The sequence below is a fragment of the Malania oleifera genome, chromosome 3 (assembly GCF_029873635.1).
Source record: "Malania oleifera isolate guangnan ecotype guangnan chromosome 3, ASM2987363v1, whole genome shotgun sequence".
NCBI lineage: Eukaryota > Viridiplantae > Streptophyta > Magnoliopsida > Santalales > Ximeniaceae > Malania > Malania oleifera.
This window is the reverse complement of record NC_080419.1, coordinates 111,218,641-111,242,264: the sequence shown is the minus strand read 5'-3', so window position 1 is coordinate 111,242,264 and position 23,624 is coordinate 111,218,641. Positions and strand designations below refer to the sequence as shown.

The 23,624-nt window shown below is 35.0% G+C and overlaps 1 protein-coding gene across 3 annotated transcripts; it reads left to right on the top strand.

Moving 5' to 3' along the window:
* The first annotated feature begins 5,965 nt into the window (after positions 1-5,965).
* On the top strand, positions 5,966-23,569 carry LOC131150650 (dihydropyrimidine dehydrogenase (NADP(+)), chloroplastic). 3 transcript variants are annotated; one of them, XM_058101503.1, is made up of 9 exons: positions 5,975-6,069; positions 6,226-6,512; positions 12,142-12,405; positions 12,490-12,660; positions 15,612-15,724; positions 15,822-16,008; positions 22,603-22,712; positions 22,826-22,991; positions 23,277-23,569. In XM_058101503.1, exons 2-8 carry the CDS (start codon positions 6,246-6,248, stop codon positions 22,980-22,982), a joined length of 1,269 nt encoding a protein of 422 aa, XP_057957486.1. In that variant the 5' UTR covers positions 5,975-6,069; positions 6,226-6,245; the 3' UTR covers positions 22,983-22,991; positions 23,277-23,569. The 3 variants fall into 3 exon arrangements, with proteins under 3 accessions (XP_057957485.1, XP_057957486.1, XP_057957483.1); XM_058101502.1 differs by having other exon boundaries at positions 5,966-6,069; positions 22,826-23,569; XM_058101500.1 differs by having other exon boundaries at positions 6,059-6,512.
* Positions 23,570-23,624: the final 55 nt, after the last annotated feature.

Genomic DNA, 23,624 nt, shown 5'->3' with positions numbered 1-23,624 from the left:
ATGGGTTTACCGCCGATACGACAGGGACAAAATGCTATTTGGGTGGTCGTTGATCGACTGATGAAGACCGCTTACTTTATTCCTACTAAAGTCAACTACTCCATGGGCAGACTGGTAGAAATATATATTCAAGAGATAGTATGATCACATAGTGTGCTAGTGTCTATAGTATCAGACCGAGACTCACGTTTCACGTTACGATTTTGGAAGAACTTACAGGAGGCTCTGGGGTCTCAGTTGTGATTCAACACGACATTTCATCCTCAGATGGATGGGTAGTCAAAGAGGATGATTCAGATATTAGAAGATATGCTACGAGCATGTGTGCTAGATTTTTGGGGTAGTTGGACCTAGTATTTGTCGTTGGTAGAGTTTGCATATAATAACAGCTATCAGACCAGCATCGGCATGACACCTTACGAGGCATTATATGGTAGGCAATGTCATTCTCCTCTATATTGGGATGAGATAGGTGAGAGACGAGTTTTGGGACCAAAAATAGTGCAGCAGGCATACGATAAAGTCCGACTTATTAGAAATAGAATCAGTGCAGCTCAGAGTCGGTAGAAAAGCTATGTAGATAATCACCGCCGAAAATTGGAATTCAAAGTAGGAGACCATGTATTTCTGAAAATAGTGCCATTGAAAGGTACTATGAGGTTTGGGAGGAAGGGTAAGCTGAGCCCTGAGTTTATTAGCCTTTTCGAGATACTTGAGAGAGTGGGGTCAGTTGCCTACCGGCTAGCCTTACCACCAGTTTTATCTAGAATACATGACGTGTTTCATGTTTCTATGCTGAAGAAATACGTCCCAGATCCCTCCCACATGGTTAGTTATACATGAATAGAACTAAGAGAATCATTGGCTTATGAGGAGATATCAGTGCAGATCTTAGACATGAAGGAACAGGAATTGCATAATAAGAAAATTCCATTAGTAAAAGTCCTGTGGAGAAATCATGCGGTGGAAAAAGCTTCATGGGAGCTTGAGGAAGAAGTACGACAAAAATACCCACATCTATTTTGTGGGGATCAATAATAAACAGGAAGGGATGTAGGTAAGTACGTTAAGTTTATTTTGTGCAGGTTAGTTAAGTACATGTAATAATTTTCTGTTAGTAGGTGGTGTTTTGGTTTTGGGAGAATTTTTCTTTTATGTATTTATAATCTCCCAGAACCCTGATGTAACTATGGTATTCCTCCACCACAAGTGAGGGTAATTAATAAAATAAATAGCCAATTTTCCTCAAAGGATGACGTTCAATATAGATAGTAAATTTCGAGGGTGAAATTTTATAAGGAGGGGAGAATGTAAGAACCAAAAAAATTTAATAATTAAATAATTGAGAAGAAGGATAAATTTAAAGGAGATTAAGCAGGGTTCGCCGACGAATTTGTTCTCTTCGTCGACGAACCACCTTCGTTACTTCATCGACGAAGCCACGTTTCTCGTCGATGGGAAAATACTGAGAGAGGTTATAGCAAAGCCTGAAATTCGTTGATGAAGGTTAGGAGTTCATCGAAGAAATTCTTTCCTGGACTCGTCGATGAGGTGATGTGTCTCGTCGACGAAGCCGCCTGTATAACTATGCAAAATTTGGGTTTTCAGCGCGATTTTCATGCAAAATACTTTTCTCTCTCTTTAAACCTGTTCCTCTCTTCTTCTCTCTAAATTTTTGGCTTCGATTTTCTCCGGTTCGACTATCAGAAGTCGTCACGTTATTCTTGAGAAAATTCTCTTCAAGTCTGCCGAAGTAGGTTATTAGTTAAGCCAACTTGGGTACCATCCCAAAATCTGGGTAAGTTGGTTATTTTGAGTTTTATAGGGTATTTAGTATTTATGGATTGAGGAAAATGCTTTAGGTAGAATAATACTGAAGTTTTGTTGGGGAAAATGCAATTTCAGGGTGTTGAACTAGGGAACACATGGGTGTAGGTTTGGAATATTTGTGGGCTTCTCAATAAGTCACGTAAGAGGATAAATTGAGTCAATATTTTTCATGAAATTATTATGAATTAAAAAACATTTATTTTCAGGAAAATATGTATGATATATAATTATGTTTGAGAATACTGTTGTTGAACAGGGAAATGATTTTAACACATTTTATATGGAAATATGATTTTAGGATAAATTATGAGTTTATAAGGCTATGAACATTTGTGTGACATGAGTATAATATTTCTATGAAATTTATGTTATATTGAAATATTATGATTTTCCTAAGATAAGCATGTTATAGCAGTTTTCAGGAAAACCGTAAAAACAGTACAAAAACTATCGTTTAAGAATATTATGATAACAAGTGCAATATTTTCATGTACAAGTACGTCATGTTATGCCGGCGCTAATTTTATGATTTTTACTATATGATATAACGGCATAAAATGCCGTAATTATGCATGTTATGTCAAGTTTCAAGAAAATATTATCATGTTATGATTTACCCTGGTATATGAAACTAATATGTTCAATATCATGCAATGTATTATATGTTATCACAACCCGAATAGCTTAGTTAGCACGATACCGTAGCTGTATGTTTATGTTTACGTTTATGTTAGTGCTATCACACATCTTATGTAGAGTGTGGGAGATGACAGTTGATGTGGCTTCATGGGAGTGTCATAGTTCCCCTGGTAGTTTGGCACAAGTGGAATAGGCCCATCGTACTTACACTATAACCGATATTGACTTAGCATGTTCAGCCAGCCATTGTTAGGTTTAGCCTTCGAGCCGCACAACCCTATCATGTGGAGGGTAAGACATGATGATAACTAACTATCTATCTATCATGGGTAACAATTTAAGTATGATATGTTTATATAAGATGATTTTCTAGTATAGGAATTTAGTATGTTAAACTATGTTATGTTAAATCATGTTTTTTTCAATTATGATACAATTGTTTATCCCTGATATGAATTATGTACTATTTATATGTATATCACAAAAAATACTCATATTTCCACACACTGATATTTATTTATCTCCCTTACTGAGAGTTGTCTCACCCCAACATTACACAAATTTTAGGAAATCCAGGTAGGAGGGCGAATAGAGCCCCGCAGTAGTAGAAGTGGTTTGAACTACCTTGCCTGTAGGGTAAGTGGATGAGTTAGGGTAAGATGGATTTTTGGGTTAAGACCCTAGGAATACTTTTGGTTTTTTTGTGGATGACTGTATGAATATATATATGACATATTTAGTAGAACTCTAGTATGATTTTTGGTGTTTATGACTATGACAGACATATCCATGGTACTCATGGGTCCAGGTTGAACATGAGTATGATAGTTTAGTTGAATGTTAGAATTATTAATATTATCTTTATGTGGAAAAAAAAATATATGGTAAATTAGGCAGGTCGTTACATGAGGGATGAGAGAAAGCCAGAGGCCGGAGAGATCGAGTGAACGAGTGCTGGTGAAGCGGACTACTGTTAAGAACACGTGAGCACTAGAGACGATGAGAGAACTAAGAGAAACGAGAAAACTGTTGCCACTACTGCTTTCGCTGGCGATGAAGATGATGATCGCTGAGAAATTAAGAGAATGCCGAGCACACGCCGGAGAAATACAACGAGCTCCGGAGAGACTTAGAGATATGGTTGGAGAAGACTGCTGCTCACCCCCTCTTGAGAAACTGTCAGAGGATTAAGACACGAACCTAGAACGCTAGAGAAGAAGCCAGAACGGAGAAGACCCAGACGGCCAGGACTGCAAGATGGCAAAAAAAAAAAAAAAACAAAACAAAGAGGACCAGAGAAGTAGGAGAACTAAGACAGACTAGCCAGAGAAGTCGGGACTGCAAGTTTGCTGAGAAAAAAACCATAGAGAGAAGGGAGCAACGCTGGAGAAGCTGAGGGAATGTCAAACTGAGTGAGAGAGCTGGCCGAACACTAGCAGAGAGTGATGTCGATGAAGGTGGTTTGAGAGAACGTCGAGAGATGTTGCCGAGAGTGAGCGAGAGAGCATGCTGAGAGAGTGCCGGGCTGAGGGAACATCAGACTGAGCAAGAGAGCTTCTGATGGCGGCGGGAGATAGGAAGAACAAAATTTAGGGTAATGGCTCTGATACCTTGTTAAATTTGGAGAAAAATAATTTTCTCTATTGATATTCGTTTTTTACAAGGATTATAAGGGTATCTATATATATATATATGAGAGTATTGAAAAAATGAAAAGTGTATATTTCTCTAAATGGAAAGTGTATATTTTTCTAATAAAAAGTAAAGTATGTGCATTACAATTGAAAGTTATGATGCATGAAAATAATAAGTAGAAACCACGTGATGATGTATTGATCTTTGGATGGTTGCCCCTTCAAATGTGAATACATCCAAATAGAAAAAAAAAACTATTCTTCTTCTTTATAAATTTTTTTATTCATTTTAAGAAATAATTAAAAAAAATATATAGGGTTAAAAGTATTTAAATTTATTTAAAAGAGCAGTTATGATGAATTATTATTGTGTTTCAGTATAATTTATAAAAATATTTTAGGTAAAAGTTTGAAATTTAAACTACACCCTACTTTTAAGGTGTTGAAATTTTTCTCTTTTACATTAGTAACCTTAATTATTATTATTATTTTAAAATATTCGTATGAAGACAAATTTAGTATTTATTAAAAATGATACCGAAGGGAGAATTTAATTTATAATATTATAAAAGAGATACAAAAACAAACACTTTCAATCATGCACGAGACAAAATATTTAATTTTTAATTGAGAAATGTAGATGTTTTTTCACTGATTAGAAACTGATATTAGTAGGGGTGACAAAAGAGGTTGAAACTCGATGAGTGACTTGTGACCTGCCCGTTTAAATTGAGTTTGATTTAATACAATATGATCCGTTTATAAATAGGTCAACTTGGACCCGACCCGTTTATTAAATGGGTTAGGCGGGTTTGAGTTGAGTCACCCGCTGAGTGATCCGTTTAAAAATAAAATGAATGATTGTTTTTTTTTTAATATGTCATTTTATATGGAATGTTTGAAAATTTTAAAATAAATAAATAATATATTTTAAACGGATAACTTGTTTATTAAATGGATAAATTTGAGTTTACATAATAGTCACCCGTTAATAAACTGATAAAATTGAACACGTTTAACTCCAACTCGTTTATGACCTACCCGAACCTGGTCTGTTAACCCGTTTTGTCACCCCTAGATATTAGACGTGTTTTTTCATACTATTCCTACCCTTTACAAGCTTTAAATTTAAAAAGTCTATCATAGAAATACCAAACTTTAACTACAAAAATATCTTCTATTTGTAAAATGATTGAAGCTATCACTATTATTTATTTATTTATTTTTTTATGCATGTGACTGATCACTTTATTGAATTTTACTAATTTTAATAAGCACTATTGACCTAACTTGAATTCACTAAATTGAAATGGTCAATATATGCATTTCATAGTTTTGCTTTAAGGAAAAATATTGATTTCATAACACACACTATTCATTTTACACATGATACTAATTAATGATGTATTGTGTGCGATTATCAACTAAGGTTCCATTTTAATTTCATAATTTGAAATAACGAATAGTTAAATGTTAATTTTAATCTTCTTTTCTTACATTAAGAATATTAACTTAATTGTTTTTAGTGTCCACTAAAAATTTAAATGGAAGAGACAATATTTGTACAATTGCAACTCCCATTTGATGTCTTCTCTCACTTTTTAGAATTCAAACCTAAATCTCTAACTGGGAAAGTAAACAAATAGCCATTGCATCTAAATCATAAAGAAATGTGATTGAATTTGTTGGGACTAAAAAACATTAATATAATAAAATAGATTACATTTAATACTAATTATTTCATTGCCAACAATATTATCCATTGATATAATACTAATAAATATTTTCAGTAATTTATCAGTAGGCCAATTAGTTTTACTTTGAAGAGTAATTTTAAAATTATATTACTAAATTTTTTTTTGATCTTCTTTATTATTATTTTTTGGCGAGACTTAAAAAATTGTAGAACTTGCAGATCGCACAGTACTTTAAAAAATTCAAATGTGGGCTTGCGTCGCTTGACAGGGTCTGTGGAAGTCAATAATTTAATTTCCTCTGTAGTCTGTTCTATGATTTTATCCAATTGCAGAAGTTACTTTTCCAATTAAGACCAGAGTATTCAATTCAATCATAATCATCTTCGTCTTCTTCTTCATTTCTTGATCTTCTTCTTCCTTAACAGATTGAGTTCGTTTGTGATCCATGGCGTCGCTCAGCATGACTCATATCAGAGGCGGAAACTCCGCCGTCGGGCTGCCGCTGTCTCGCCGGCCAAGTTTAAATAGGTGCAGCCGAGTTGGAGTTCGAGTTTGGGCCTCCGAGACTAGGCCGGAGCCCGACCTCAGCGTCATCGTCAATGGGTTGCACATGCCCAACCCATTTGTCATCGGGTCGGGTCCACCCGGTACCAATTACACGGTCATGAAGAGGGCATTTGACGAAGGATGGGGAGCTGTCATTGCCAAAACAGTAATTCTATATCTCCTCTCTCTTCCCCTTTCTCTGGTGTTTTCATGATTATTATGTGGGCTTACTCTATGTTTGATCACCGAGAAAACCGTCCCCGGAAATCAAAATCCCAACCCACATGGGCCAAACAGCTGTATAACACTTCGATTTTCAGGAGTATCAAATACTTGAAAAAAAACTCGAAAATTTTTGAACTTTGAAGGTGCCGCTTTTGTGTGATTTTGTCATCATGATGATTCTCTTCCCCAATTTGATTTGTATATGTTGTTGTGAATGGATGGGATGGAGGAGATGGTCAAAGTCTGAGTCAGCAAGAGATGAATCTGGATAGTTTGGGCTTGAAGAGTTCTGAGCATAGATTTTGGAATTTGGATTTGTATGAATTTGGAAAAAAATGCAGCATAAAATTGTGTTGAGATTCTTCTGTCCACACAAATTCAAATCTATGCTCCCATACAGTGCCTTATTTTTTGAACTTGTTACACAATTTTTTAAAGATTACTTTCAAATGGATTTTGACTTTGTTTCTTTATTTAATGTGGAAAAGAAGGAAAACAGGAATACATTATTTAATAAGTTTGAAATAAGTTATCATTGTTGATTACAATATAATTAGTGATGTTTAAATAAGTACACACACACACACACATACACACACATATAAATATATATATATATAGATATATATATTGTATATTAAGACAAATAAAATATTATTTAGGACTTTTGAAGCCCAAAAGTTGGACTTGATTAATTGCCCTATGTTGTTCAAGATGAAGTAGTTTCAGTTTGTAATTGTTTAATTGTTCTAAAGTCCTGTGCTTTTTCTTTTTTTGGTGGAAGAGGCCTTATAATTTGAATTTTGAATTAATCAAAAATAATTTTTAGCTATATCTCCGGTATCTATTGGCTTGAAACCAAACAACAACAACAACAACAACAACAAAACCAAGCCTTAAATCCCACTAGGTGGGGTCGGCTTGCTTGAAACTAACATAATTCAATTTTTCTCTCCATATGTCAGGTTAGGCTTTTTCTGATTGTTCAATAACTGTACAGAAATTTGACATATAAAGTTATAATCTTCCAATTTTAATGAATTCTTCACAATTTAATTGAGAGATGAAGTTGTACAAATATACAAGTGCTACATTGTACCATTGTTTTTATGTAAATGTCATTTCATTGTAATTTTTGCTGCTTTTTCATACATCATTACATCATTATATTATGTGTGTTAGATTATAACATGTGTTATATGGTTGGTAATATAGCATAGCCTAAAGTTTAGATGTAGCAACAATCAAAATATAAGTGATGCTTCTAGGCAGAATTTTGGAAAACCTACAGAGAAAAGTTTCCTATATCTATCACTAGTTTGATAAGATTTGTATTTTTTAATCTCAAATACAGGGACAAGGATTTGAGTCTTTGATATAGGCAATCAAAAAAAGAAAAAAAATAAAACCGTTATTTTAGTATAATGTGTGCTTAAGGTTAGGTGCAGGAATCGTCAAAATTTGGCTTACTTTTTCAGAAGGAATAATAGGGTATTTTTACTCTTCTTTCTAATTTTTTAAATGTATATTTATATATAGAAGTTTTTATATTTGGAGAAATCACAAAAGGAGATGTTGCCTACATGTCTGTGCAAGTGCTGAAGTGGTAAAATTACTGATGCCATATGCTTCAGATTATACACGCGCGCGCGTGCGCACGAAAAGGATAAGGAAAACAAGAATGGACTGATAAATGTCCTACTTTTGCAAAACTTATGCATTTTGAACTCTATTGTTCTTTACTACTTTACTTTTTGTATTGTCTATTTGTGAAGTGATATTTTCTATTGCTCATTATTCATATATTTTCTGTTAGTAAAATGATTTTGTTTGACATCGTTGACATCGTTTGCTACATATATTCTGTTGTAAAGTTAGAGATGGAGAAGAGAAGAAGAAAAGAAAAGAAAATAGCGAGCAGCAGTTCCCTAAAGCTTTACATTCACCTCTAGGTCTGTCTTCTTGTATGTTAATAATAAAAAACATGAAAGACAAAGTACCCCCATTTACACCAGATAATTACTAAAACGGCCTATCCTCTTCTAGCAAGCCCCCTGCAGCTAGAGGTCTATAAATATCACATAGCCCCAACTTTTTGCAACCACTAGACAAGGATGGTTAGTGATATAATGGATGACGTTGTCTCAATTAAAAATCAAAGAGGAGAAAATAGCAAGCCGCAGTTTTCTGGAGCTTATCCAGCTATCCTCTTCTAACTTACACTTAAGCATTAAATAAAAATTTATACAGAAGAGTGCCTGAGTCACTGATTTTTTAGTACTACTCCATTTTTCCCTTTCCTTTAGTTATCTTTAAAAATAAGTTGGATCAAGAGACTGAAATTTAATAAAATCCATTAGTAGGAAACATGATAAAGGTATTTTAGGACTTAATATTCTTTCTCTTTGATCAGTATCACAAGGAGTGAAACATTGGTCAAGACTAAGGGAACAAAGTATAAACATTTCCAGTTTGACATCAATGCCAGTTTTGGAGCATTGGTTCAATCTTTTCAGCCTAGTCTCAACAATTTTGATGTGATCAGGGATTCGAGCATGTTTCGGTATACTTGAGTTTAGGCACTGCTCATTAATAATGGCTTTCTTGTGTCTTAACTATGATATATTGAACTACATTTCTAGATGGATGTCAAGAGAAACTTGGAAGTGTAGTACTTGGGCTCAGCTACACTGGGCCTTTGTCAATAGATGAGTGAACTAGTTGTTGGCTATGGTGGTGTGTATATTCATTTACTTTGCAGATGGTACCATCTTTTTTTTTTTTTTTTTGAGGATCTTAGAAGCTGTTTTAATGTGTTAACCATTTTGCACATTTTTTAGGGAAGTTCTCTTATCTAAGGATTAATTTATCCAAGGGTGGGAAGTGGGGCTGTGGGTATTAGTGTTGACTATAATGTTCTTTCCCATTTTACTTTGATAGCAGGTCATAATATTCTGTTGGCCTCTTATTTAGCCATTCTTTTGGTTAGTAATCTTACTTCCATTTTGTTTTGTGATCAAGCAGTTCAGAATGTCTTTAGATGGTTAGCAGGGTGGAGGGGTTCTTATTTTACACTTGGAGGCTGAGTTACTTTGATTCAAGCTTGTCTTTCTTCTATTCCTTTGCATTATTTGACCTTATACAATGTTGTAACCCGTCAGTTGAGATGATTTTTTTTTTGATCTGTGTGTTGGGGGGTGGGTTATGGTCCATTGTGGTATTAGGAAGAGGGATCATTTGGTTTGGTGGGAAATTGTTTTAGGTCTAAGAATAAGGTTGGTGGGTTCAGCTTTGGGATTTGGCTTCTAAAAACATTTCCTTAGTGGGGAAGTGGTCATAGCGGTTCCTGTAGAATTGGGCTCCTTGTGGAAGCTCCAACAAAATGACCCAAATGAGTGAGATTTTAGAACAAGGGTTAATGGTGGCCTTGCTACTCCTAGGAAATTGATTTAATAGATCTCACATTTCTTCTCAGGTGAGGTGTAAATTTATTAGTGAAGAGAGGCTAGAGTTTTGTGTTTTGGTAGCTCCTTCTTTTTTGAGCTTTTCATTTTCTTTATCGCTCTCTAGTCTCCGTGATGCTCCTATTGTTGATTTTTTCTTTCATCGAGACGATTTGCCTTTCCTGAAACCTCCATTTTCTTCATTATTTGAATGAGGAGAATAATGATCTTGTTCTTTTGCTGAAGTTTCTTGATTTTTTTGTTTTTCATTGGGGATTGATTGAAGATCTTGAGTTTTTGGACTCTTCCAAAACTTTTCTTTAATCATTCTTTTACTCATGTTAGCTGTGTTCATGGTATTGTTCCTTTTCGGTAACATTCCTTTCATTTGGAAATCAGAGATTCTTTGCAGGGTCAATGTTTTTCTATAGACTGCAATCCTAGAAAAATTAGTATAAATGATTTTATTCAGAGGAGATGCCAAATAAATCTTTGTTTCTTGATGTATATATATGCTTTGTTACCAGAATGGTGAGATAACTTCTCATTTGTTCTTGCGTTGCTGCTATTTTCTGGGAGATAGGTCGTTTAACAGCTTACCAGTAGTTTTTTGTTATTTTCTGTAACTTAGCATTTTTGAGTGATTGTCATTTCCTATAGAGACATAAAAAATTTATGTGATTTCACAAGTGATTGTGTCTTGTAAGTTATGGCTTAATTTCATTTTTTTTGGATTTTATGAATTGCCTAGAAGGCTGTTGACTTTTAGGGTTTTGGGGATCATAAATATTCTTGTCTGGCTGTCTTCCCACTTGGATCAACTTGAGATTTTTTTTTCCTTTTTTTTTTTTTTTTCTCTGGGGTTGGGGAGGGTCCTATTTTTGTAAGCAGAAACCATAGGGCTGACCTACGACAGGATTAACCACTTCAGCATTTAAACCTTAACAACCTAGGCTTCAATTCTGCGTCACTTTCTTTTTAGAGCATGTTTGCTTTTTTTCTTGTAGGGGTTTTGGTAAAATGAAGGAGAGGAAGGTGCTGCAGAGAAGTGCATGGTTTGCTTAGATATGGTGCATTTGGTTGAAGCTTTATGCTGGTATTTTCAGGGTTACCTCACTTTCTACTAAACATTTGTCAAGGAGGGTGTTTGGCATCACTTTGGAATACAGTAAATGGTTTTTTGAAAGGGAATTTTTTGTGAAGGGTTTGCTCTCTGTACTTTATTAGCTTTAGTGTTTCTTTCTTTTTGGCTCTTTTGTCTTTGTTTTTTCTTTTGATAGGGAGAATGCCTTGTTCTCCCTTGTATATTCTCCTTTCTCTCTTCGTATATAAGTGGCCATATCATTGGTTAAATCACAGGCTGCCATCTCTTCTGTTATCCCTGTGATTCACATATTCTGTTGGCTATCCATCCTTTTTTTATTTCCTTCTCTCTCTGTCTCTCTCTCTCTCTCTCTCTCTCTCTCTCTCTCTCTCTCTCTCATTTTAGCACCTTTAACTTTAATCATATTGCATATCATCCTTTTGTTGATTTTTTTTTTGCACAAGATTGAACCTTAAGTCACATGATCTTTTGAATTTCATATTTTTCTTAAGCAGCATTACTTAGATCAATCATCAGTTGATTTTGTCGTGCGGGGACTAGACCATATAAATGACTTTTCCTTACCTTTCTTCAATTGGCTTCGCCTAAATCTTGAATTAATGTATATATTTCATAATCTATTATTTTTCTTTCCTTCCCCTAATGTTTCTTAATTTGCTTATATTAGCTGCACTTGTTTTTGGACATGTTGATTGCTTAATGCTCAATAATATGAATCATATCTTGCTTTGTTTGTCATCTTTTATTATTTTCCTTTTAATTTGAAAAAAGGTATTTGATTTTAATGCATTGATACAAAAGCAATGGATGCAAAATGACTCCTTGGGCAACTGCAAGTCTGTTGGCTTTCTTTACCCAGTGCTATGCTTTGTCGCTTTTTTACATCCTCACTTGTTGTTACTTATTACCCCCAAAAAAAAGTAGTGGAGAAATTATTCCTTGAAATGAAGCAAAGCTTTCTGCTGCAATTCTTGTTCATGCTGAAAATTTAAGTTCTTTTCTTTTAACTATTGTTATTCAAGGTGTCACTGGATGCTGCTAAAGTTATAAATGTTACCCCTCGATATGCTCGGCTACGAGCAGGCGCAAATGGCTCAGCCAAAGGACAAATTATTGGGTGGGAGAATATTGAACTTATCAGTGATCGCCCTCTTGAAACTATGTTAAAGGAATTCAAGCAATTGAAAAAAGAGTATCCAGGTAGGATACTAATTGCTTCAATCATGGAGGAGTACGACAAAGCAGCATGGGAGGAACTTATTGAGCGAGTTGAGGAAACTGGAATTGTAAGATATTACTGTTGTTGGTATTTAGTTGTCCACATATGATTAGCACCTTTCATTGCCTAACCATGTTTTCGTTTTTTTTAGGATGCCATGGAGATCAATTTCTCATGTCCCCATGGTATGCCAGAGCGTAAAATGGGTGCGGCTGTTGGGCAAGATTGTGTGCTGCTGGAGGAGGTTTGTGGATGGATAAATGCAAAGGCCACTGTTCCTGTGTGGGCAAAGATGACTCCCAACATCACTGACATTACAGAGGTTGGTGTGCTATCTTCATTCCTGGAATCAATAGTCACAGCAGAAATTTTTTTTTTAATTTTTAATTTTTTTATTGTTCCACAATGATATTTCAATGAGTGTGGAAATTTATTAGCCTTAGTGAGTGATGTGAGGTGCAATGGTCTTATTTTTGGCTAATTCATATCATTTCTCGATCATCTTACTCCAAAGTTAGCCTGATTAGTAGAAATCCCATTTATTCAAGAATTTATGTGTGTTTGAGTTATTGTGTAGAGCTGTGCATAGTATCACATTATTTCTGTTATCTGGTGACAAAATATACTTGGATAACTATGATCCTTGAATTGGGATGGACTTCAACATCTGGATGACCAAAGAAGAATGTTATTTTAATTTTTAAATAACAATTTAACAAGTGACCCACCATTCTCTTTCATATGTTCCTTTACCTGTGGATGCATTAATTAGCTTTCCTATAAAATAATCTAGGAGAGAGAGGTGTTCGTTTGCATGCATAATACAAGAAAGTCAAAAGAAGAATAAAAGTAAAAATATAACTATAAAGTATGAGCAATAAGGAAAGTCAGAAATGTGATGTGTTAATAAAATAAAATTATTTACCTAAAAAAATGTTGTACAATTACTACAACATCAACCGCAATGACCAAGTGGAGTATTTTACATTCTGATAATAGTGTTACGAAAATGTATTAAAATGTTTGAGTTAAAAAAATTTCTTAGTTGTAATCTAGTTGGGAACATTTCTTTGTGTATGTCAGTGTTTAGCCAAACTTCTATCTTTGTGAAGGATGGGGGGTTTCACCCTTGAGAACTGAGAAGTTTTATATTGAAGGCAAGTCCCTTGGTTTGATATTCAAAAAATGAACAAAGGTGGCTTTGTTCAGATTTGGTGGAAAAAAGGGTGCGGAAAAAAGGGTGGGACCAGGGGGAATATCTTTCAGAAGATCACGGCCTTTGCAGATTGATGGCCATGCAAGGTTCTGTTATGAGATTTTATTGGCTTGGAGGTATTTAGAGAAAAATACACTCATCTCACCTGACCTTTACCAGAACGATAAAATCATCTCATGACATTTCAAAAACTCCATTTGATCTTTCTTTACATTTTAGTTTTGGTCCCATACTACCCCTTCATCAATTTGTCTCTACTCTTTAGTGATTTAAATGGACAGTGATACCGTCTTTCAATATTTTAAAAACATACCTTTGCCCTTATTGAACTTCTAAATAATATCCTATTTAACTCTCTCTTCTTTTTCCTGTTTCTTTCCTTCACAACTGACCTCTCTCTCTCTCCCTGGCTACCCATCCATAGCTTCAACCTTCGAGCTTGAGCTCCAGATTCCTCATCTGAAAGTACAAAATGTTCGAAGTTTATATTATATGTTGCCATTTGACTTCCAATTGCTAGTCATCGATGGCATGCTTGTTGTCATCATCTCCATTGAAAGCTGAGATCATTTAGCTACTGCCTTTTCTTGACTGAAATTCTAAAAGCATTCTTCTACTACTTCATTTGCCAATTGGAGGCCTTCTATCTAGCTTTGTCAAAGCTTCAAATTTATTGGGGCTTTTGGGTTGATTGTTTTGTATTCTTTTAGACGAAGAAGAAGATTTAAGTAAGAAACATTTAAAAAGAAAAAAATGAAAGAACATATGGAGGACAATACATTCATATTTAAATTTTTGTTCCCCGTCTGTCTTTGAAGTTCTCTTCCTCCTCTTGACAATGCTTGCAAAAAGTTGGACACCCTATTCTCATGCCCTTTGACCATGACTCCCATTGCCTTGCAGTGACATCTTTCTTGATACCCACTTTGACATCTCCTACTAATCCCAGTCATTGTGGTCTGGATAGAAAACATTTGCAAACCCCATCTGACCTCAGCCACAGCTTGGATCTTCTTCCCTTTCTTCTTCTACCAAGACCACTGCTAAATTGAAATTTGGCCTTTCTCCATCAGAATCCTCTCTCACAGTTCCATATGTAGCATCTACTCCCAACTTCCCTTCCTCTCATTGATTTTGGAGGCTAAGAAATTAAGATGGACAGTCTGACAAAAGTCCATTCCTGGGAGTGGAACTGCTAATGGGAGTTGAACAATTTATTAAAAAATTCCATTAGTTTAATGCTAGGTCTTTAAAATGGGTGTCCTTGACTAGCAAGTTCAATTTGGTTAAATTTTGGTCTCATGGTGAGGTTTTTCTTTCTTCACTGTTCGTGTACTGCTTTGTCTTCTCCCTCAATACTTCTCTTTTTCTATACTGAGAAACAAAAATAATAACAATAAAAGAAGCAACAACATCTACATCTACAACAACCCGGGTAGTTGTAAGTGCTAATCCAAAATTAACATTATTTTGAAAACTTGAACTTGGAAAACAGGGTTAGGCAATAAAATGGTTGGTTGGCAACTTAGGTAACCAAAAGGTTTTAACAACAACAACAACAACAATACAACAACAACAAAACAAATCAAGCCTTAAGTCTCACTAGGTGGGCTGGCTACGAGAATCCTTTTCCGTCAATTCACGCGATCGATGGCATTTTCCTTGTACAACTTAAGGGCTATTAAGCAACAATAACAATAATAATAGTAATAATAATGGTAGTTCGTAATAATAATAGTCATAGTAATTAGTCTTGTCATTGTTGTTGAGTTTATGCTTTGAACTTGTGGTCTAAATTTACATGGTATGTCCCTCGAGAGTTCCAAGTGTCTTGATTCATGGACTTATATCAAGAACACAGTTTTTGTAATTAAATTAAACAAAATTATACGATAAATTATTCTTGTATGCTTCTTTACCATTTTGCCATCAATTTTCATTCTATTTTGAAAATTTCATTCCTTTTACATGCTATTTGTAAAACATCCTCACAGTAATGCATGGATGTTTATGCTCAATTTCTTAATCATAAATAATATTGTACCTTTTGTATACAGCCAGCTAGGGTGGCTATAAAGTCAGGATGTGAGGGAGTCTCTGCTATTAATACAATTATGAGTGTCATGGGAATCAATCTCAATAGTTTACGTCCTGAGCCTTGTGTTGAAGGGTTAGAATTCTTACCCCTGAAGCTAAACAGTTTGAGAAAAAAAAAAAAAAAAAACCTTTCATCCTGCGGACTTTATATGCAAAATTTTTTTTGGCAGGTACTCAACTCCTGGAGGTTATTCTTCCAAGGCAGTTCATCCTATTGCACTTGGAAAAGTGATGCGCATTGCACAAATGATGAAGTCAGAATATGATGATAAAGATTATTCATTATCTGGAATTGGAGGTGTTGAGACTGGTGGTGATGCGGCCGAATTTATTCTTCTTGGAGCAAATACTGTCCAGGTTTGGAACAGAATATAATTCTTATTTTGTTGAGTGGGCAACATAATGCTTTCACATTTTTTAATCAATAAAGATATAAAATGCCAAAGGGGAGTCACCCCTGTACAGCATACAAAAAAATTATAGGGGAACAAGACATGTTCTCCATAAAACTAATAAAAGAACTAAAGTTTTTTAAAAAACTCCTGGCTGGCATAAGTGCAAGAGCTGAGAAGCAGGAGCTTTTGAGGCTTTCTAGTGTATTTTTTATTCTAACTTTGGCATTTCATTCTTTCCATATCTACCAAAAATTAGCCAAATGGATAGTGTCCCAGATGCCTTCATCCTTGAGTTTTCTGTTCTAACTGGCACTTCTTTCTTTCCATATCTTCCAAAAGTTAGCCAAATGGATAGTGTCCCAGATGCCTTTATCCTTTACATCTACAGGCTAATCCTCTCCAAGTGGCTAATATTTTTTTCAATATCTTCAGCAACAACTCAGTATATTCACAAAGTTATGTAAATGACGGTCCAATGGGTTTTCACCCATTTGCAGTGACGTAGAAGGTGATTCACTCTCTCTTGTTCTTTACAAAGTAGCATCTGTTGGTAACTAAGATTCTCCGCTTCCTTAAAGTTATTCAAAGTGAGAATACTGTGCCATGCTGATTCCCAAGCAATGAAACAAACTTTGAAAGTGGCTTTGTTCTTCCAAATTGCTTTCCAAGAGAACATTTATTTCCTATTGCCCCTGTAAAATAGTAAGATTTTACTGAAAATTGTCTGCATTGGGCAGATGACCTGACTGCTTTGTCCTCTCCTCTTCTTTTTACCCCACTTTTGTGAAGCATACTTTCCAGTTCCAGGTTCAGGTATTGATCAATGTCTTAGTCCCCGAAATTCCTTCTGAATGTCAGGCTTCGCCTGGTGAAATTCCCTGCATTCCGTAAATGGCTGCTAATCAAGCTATCTTTCTCTGTGGATAGACTAAAAAGCTCAGGAAATTGGAATATCAATGCTTTCTTACCACACCAGACAGAGTGTTAGAATAACATTTGAGTTGCCACTACCCGCTTCAAGCACTGTTCCTTCAGAAAAGTTCTCCCACCCCTTATTGATGAATTCTACAGCCCTACCGCATGTGCTTTCCTGCATTATTCTGCTTGCCAACCATTTTGTGTTTTTACCCGCCTGGTGACCTGAACTATTCTCCACCAATTTTACTTTCCTGCTTGAATTTTCATAAGCACTTCCCTTCAGTGCCTTATTTGTGGTCTGCATATCAAGGATTACCAACTCTCCACAGATCAAGGACTACCAACTCTCCCTTACTAAAGGGGAATTTAACCATTTTGGACCCGACTAGGTGATATTTGGGACCACCTTTGCTGCCGCAGCACAACTTTTCATTGAATATTCTCAAATTTCTTTGCAATTGAATCTGGGATGGGGAATGGTGATTCTTATGGTATATAGGAAGATTAGTCAAAGAACTTCTCAACAGGGTCAGTCTTTGCTTTATGGGGAGTAGTTGGTGCTTCCATGCTTCCAACTTGCTAGGCCTGTTTCAAATTTCTCTTCAATTGGTTTCCAAATTCTCTTACCTTTAATCTTGGTTCCAAAAAGGCAGCTCTAGCCTCTAGGTATGTAATGGCAATTAAGCCAGGCCACATCCAAGAACCTCAACTAACGTTTGACCATTCACATCTCACCTGATAGGTACTATATTACTCATCCAAGTTCATTTTCAAACCTGAAATAGCTTCAAAAGCTATCAGGCTGCACCTTAATTTGAGAAGTTGATTTTGTTCCTCTTCATACAAAATTTATTGGTCATCCATGAACAAAATATGTAATGTTTTAACTACTTCATTGCTGGTATGTCCCATTCTGAAACTTTTGAAAAGCCCTTGATATTCATTTTTTTTGAGCATCAGACTGAACATCTTGGAAACAAGGCTGAACAGTGAGGGGGGAAGAGAGTCCCCTTGTCTCCGTCCCCTGGAAGAAGCACCCCAAATATATATATAGAAAGGAAAAGAAAAAAAACTGCTCGGTTTTCCTTGACAACACTGAAAATCTGAGTATAGCAAACAAGTTCGCATCCCTTTCCTCCATTTTCCCCAAAGCCCATCCTTCCCATCCTCTGAAGGACATATTCTAGAAAATGTTCTTATTGTTGTATCTTGTATGCTGTCTTGATATCAAAGCTACATATCATCCCAAGGTTTTTTTTTTTTTTTTTTTTCAATCTCATATTCTATAGCTTATTTGCCAACAATGCTACAAATCAACCCATGGTTTTCTTTTAACATATGGTAGCATTATTGATTACAATAACGTAAATATGTTTATTGATTATGAAATATTACTTCTACTACACACACAAGTTGGTGGTATTTTGGTATTCTTATTGAAATGTTTGACAGGATCCCCATGTTGCATGATGCAACATGAGTATCTTATGTGCATTCCTAGAAATTCTATGGCATGAATCAAACAAAAATTTCCTCATGAGATTGGCACCCATTCCTAGCAATGTTGTTCCAAGGAGTCATCTTTGAACCCACGAATCAAACAACATCTGTAGTATCTATTAGTCTGCCTACACCCGTGGTGGAGATTCCTAAGAAGGACTGAGAAGCTCAAAATCTTTTGAATAAAATGGATTTAAAATTGAGTGACATTGGAGGAAATGAAGTGCGTATGGATAGCGGTAAAAATCGAAAGATGAAGGGACAAAGGGAATTAGTGAATTTGAAGAGCTTGGTAAACTATGATGGGAAAAGGTTTGAAAAGGGGGTTCCTGGCTAATATTGTTTAGTTTTATTTTGTGAGCTTTGTTTTGTTTTTTTTGGTTTCTCTCTCTCTCTCTCTCCCCTTTATTTGATGGAGTGCTTGTCCCTGCACATTGTATTTTCTCTTCTCATTATCTAATATATCTTCTATTGTTAAAAAAAAAAAGTCTATCCACTATTCTCATGTCCTTTTTAGTAATTTCAAATGTTACATTATTACATGGCATAAACATTTGGCACAACTTCTCCCCAAATTGTGCAAGTCTTTGTGGTTCATCTACCACTGCTCAGGGTCTTTGAGAATCAAATTACGATCACTGAGAGGATATACATGTTGACAAAGATGTAATAACTAGTTTCAATGTATCTAAATGCTGAGTCCTGATAATGTCATTTGCTCTTGTAATAATGTTATACCCATACATGGTATCTTAGACATTGTAGTAATTATAATTTTTGTTAAATTATTTGAATGGGTTGATTTGTAGCATTATTTGAATGATTCTTGCAGTAATTTACAAAGTTTCTTCTTGACATGGAGACAGTAAATACTAGAGGTATTCTGGATGTGGTTTCAATATTTGAAGGGAAACAAATCAATGTTATGCATGTATTCTATTAGGTGTTTCAAAGGTTCAGAATAAAGGGGGCAAGTTTGTCAGATTGTTCTGAATGATTTGTAAGGTTATGGGTGGTTTGTGGAGAAGATTTTTATTATCATTATATATATATATATATATATATATATATATATATATATATATATATATATATCATGCATTGAGCAGGGTTCTCACTGAAACTAGAATGTATCCTGTGCCAAGGCTCATATAATTATACTAACTAATAAAAATTTAAATCAAAGTGTGTTTGAAAGAAAATAAACTTGAAGCTAAAGTTTTAATTACGTTGATTCAGTCTGAAGTAAAGTGCTGGATTAAGATCATTATTCAGAAAAAAAGTTTTCTGAAAAGATGCCATAATTATCAAGAAAGCAGAGGAAAAGAGAATTCAAATTAATATTTACTGGTACAAAAAACAAATAAAATGTTGATGGCAATATTAGACTCCTTTATGCAAGGTTGAAAGTGCAGACACAGCTTTAAAACTCTTAATCACCTCCTAAATTTTTATTTTGATTTAAGATTTGCCATGAACCATTATCTTTGTAATGAATAGAGATTTGGCATGGTTTGTTCTGTAGTATATATCATTAGCAATTAAAAGAACAAGATATTTAAGATTCTGACGATGAAATGTATATGAATAATGTGGTGATAACTCTGTATTGTTAACAAACATTTTGCATTGAATTGTAGATGCATGGGTCAATTAAATAAAATAAAAAGAGTGGAAATACCAAAGCTTCTCGATTTTAGTGGTTCTCTATCTAGGACACCATTACACTGTAGTATATGAATAATGTGATGATAACTCTATATAGTTAATAAACATGCTGTATTGGATTGTAGATGATTGGGTCAATTAAATAAGATAAAAAGAGCAGAAATAGCAAAGCTTCTCGATTTTAGTGGTTCTCTATCTAGGACACCATTACACTGTAGTTTCCTCTCTATCAATTTTCACATGTTATGGCAGGTTGAATTTGGAAAAAATTTCCATCTATTCTAGAAGAAGACTATCCTCGTTGTATCATGCTCCGTGTTAATCTATGTGTTTATGCGTTCCTGTTGCTGTTCCATGTACCCACAATGATGCCATTTATGTTCCTGGGTGAACAAAGAACTGCATCCTAGTAATTTGTTGAATAAATCTGAAGACATGAACTATTAGACCTTATATGAATGTACTTCAGAATAAAGTTTCAGCTCTATACTTCTATCCCAACCAATGAAGGACTTTGCAAAGTGCAGGAAATGATAAAATTAGAAGAAAGTTGAATCAATAAAATGTTATAATAATTGTATTAGCTATGATATTGAGGAGAACATCATTAAAATAAAATTTCATTATTGAACATGGGATGCTATCAATTTCACAAGTGATCTATTATATGGAGAATATAACCAATTATTATTGTTATTACATCCGTATTCATAAATGTTGATTGTTTTAACTGTTTGGTACCTGGAGAAAGTGCTCAGATGTGGGTTGGGAAATTTTTAATCCTTTTGTAATGCTTTTATTATTTTTTTAAAGTGGTTGCACTTTTTCTCTGTACAGATAAGCAGGTCAGGTTTAACTGTTTAAGCTAAAATTCCCCCAGGGGTTTGCATTAAGCATCAATAAGTGTGGTACTGTTTTAGAGGTGCTTGATTTTTTTGAGGACAAAGGGCGACAATCCTAAAACTGAAAATTTAATGTTAAAAAAAGGACTTTGACCCTTGTATAACTGATTAAAGTGTACATACTAATTGAAGCTGTCTGCATCACTGTCAATTTTATTGTGTCCTTGCGTCACTGGGTTCCCACACATGCCTATCTCACTTTATTTGCTTGTGGGGAATTAAAATTCATGGATTGAATGGTAATATGTGAGGAAAATAGCATTGGACATTGCTGGAGACTTGTGGTAAAATATGGTTGATGAGGATGTAAGAGCTACATATCGAGAAACAGATGGATGAAAGGGTGCAAGTGTGAATATAGATTCAAGTGCACGCCAGGAATGGAGAGAGCAAGTACTAGGCAATAACAAGTGACAACTTGGGGGCGTAAGTCAGTCAAGCTTAGGGGGCGTTTGTTTGCACTCAGTAACGTCTAAATAGAGGTTGGGCTCTAAATGAATCAATATTAAGTGAACCAGTAGTGTTTGTTTAATCTCTAAATAGGATCTGATGGAACCAATACTAAGTGAACCAGTAGTGTTTGTTTGATCTATGAATAGTATCTGACGGAAGTAGCATCTCCCCACACGCTGATTCAATCGTCATCTTTTAACCAACATTTAGACACATATACCCTCCTAAAACTCCAAATTATTCGCAAAATCCTCAAATCCATGCTTAGTCACTTCTCCATGCACAGCGTTGCCCATGGCTGTTAGTCTCCCTACTCTCTTCTATGATTAGCATTTTATCAAACACCCCCCTAACTCGCATGTTATTTGGATTTGACTCGCTCTCTAACTTGACTTGACTTAATTCTATTCGAACTTGAGTTGAGTTCAAGCTACTTTAGTATCTTAATGAGTTGAATTAAGCTTTGTGATACTACTTGTGAGCCCAATCAATATAGATTTGTTGCTTTGACAAGGACACGGGAATTTAGAAAATTGAAAGTGCTTCTGATGTTAAAACACAGAGTTTGATAGTGACAAGCAAATCTCTAATTCATTAAAATAAGCAAGAACTGTTTTTTGTTGTTATGGGGCCCAAACCCAGCATATTTCACTTATGGCATTCACTAGAAAACTGTTTTATAGCATTTAAAAGTCACAATTAGTTTTGATTTCTCTTTTTGAAGCTCATTGTTTTCTACCATGTAAATTTTTTGTGTATCCTTGATGTTTAATGTGAGCAGGTGCACCACTGCATGAAAAAGTTATCTGCTGCATGAAAAATGCTGGAGCTGCAAAATTGACGCCTGTTAATGACCTCTAGTTGCTTCTGACTGTTCATCTCCTTCTCTTCTTCTTCTTCTTCTTCTTCTTCTAGTGAAATTCTCTCTCAGTTTTCCCTGGACTTGTATATATTTAATACATTGATAATCTCTTGTTATCTCTTTTGTCTTTGTTTATATATATTTATCTATATGCATGTATGTGTATAAATATTTCCGCAGAATATAGATTTCTTAATGATCTGTAGTACATTATATGTTGGGTTTATGATGTCACCAATTTTTTTGTTTTTAGGTTTGTACCGGTGTTATGATGCATGGGTATGGCCTGGTAAAGAAACTTTGTGCTGAGCTGAAAGATTTCATGAAAATGCACAATTTCTCATCCATTGAAGATTTTAGGGGGTATATATCTAGTTGGAGAGTTATATCATGTCAATAAAAAGTGACTAGCTAAAATACTGGTTTCTTGAGTTTTATACTCATTTTTTTTTTTTTCCCTTTTTGTGTTTTCCCAGGGTTTCTCTTCAGTACTTCACATCTCACACGGATTTGGTAAGAAGGCAGCAAGCAGCAATTCAGCAAAGGAAAGCAATCAAGCAAGGTTTGCAGTCTGACAAGGACTGGACAGGTGATGGCTTTGTAAAAGAGACTGAAAGCATGGTTTCCAACTGAAAATCGGCTGTAAGCTTTCTCCCTTGTACAACTAAAAATAAATGTGGTATTTGACTCTCTCCCCAGGTTGGGGTTTGATTTATGTATTTTTAAGAAAGCCAAACTCCTTCGGGATTGTGAGTACCTGGAATATCAGTTCTCTCATCGTTTACTCAATTTGAAAGCTAGAATTGTCCACTGGCTCTCTGGGTTGGAAACAGGCTGAAGCTCATAAGATATGGGAGCGAGTTCAGTGATTGATTTGCTCCAATGGTAGGACTTCTTACCGATATACTTCTAATTACTTCATTGCAGACTGAGAGACGCTCCTTACCTGCTGCCAGCCTCTTGCTGAAATGCAATAAAAAGTTTCAATGCTCCTAAGCAAATTTCTGGATCAGAAAAATGTAGTATAATATGTTGTTCAAGCTGTACATGTGAACTTTGTGCGAGACATGAGATAATGATTAAGGAATCATTAAGTGCAGTTTTAGAAGTGCACAGAAACAAGTGCTACTTTTCTTTAGTTCTTTGTTTATATATTTCATCTTAACTGGAGGGCTTTCAGATATAATGTTATTTTGTTACTAATTTGTTGGCACCATAAATTACATCATGTGCATGTCTGAACCTTGTGATGACCCACTCCACAGCAGTCATTAG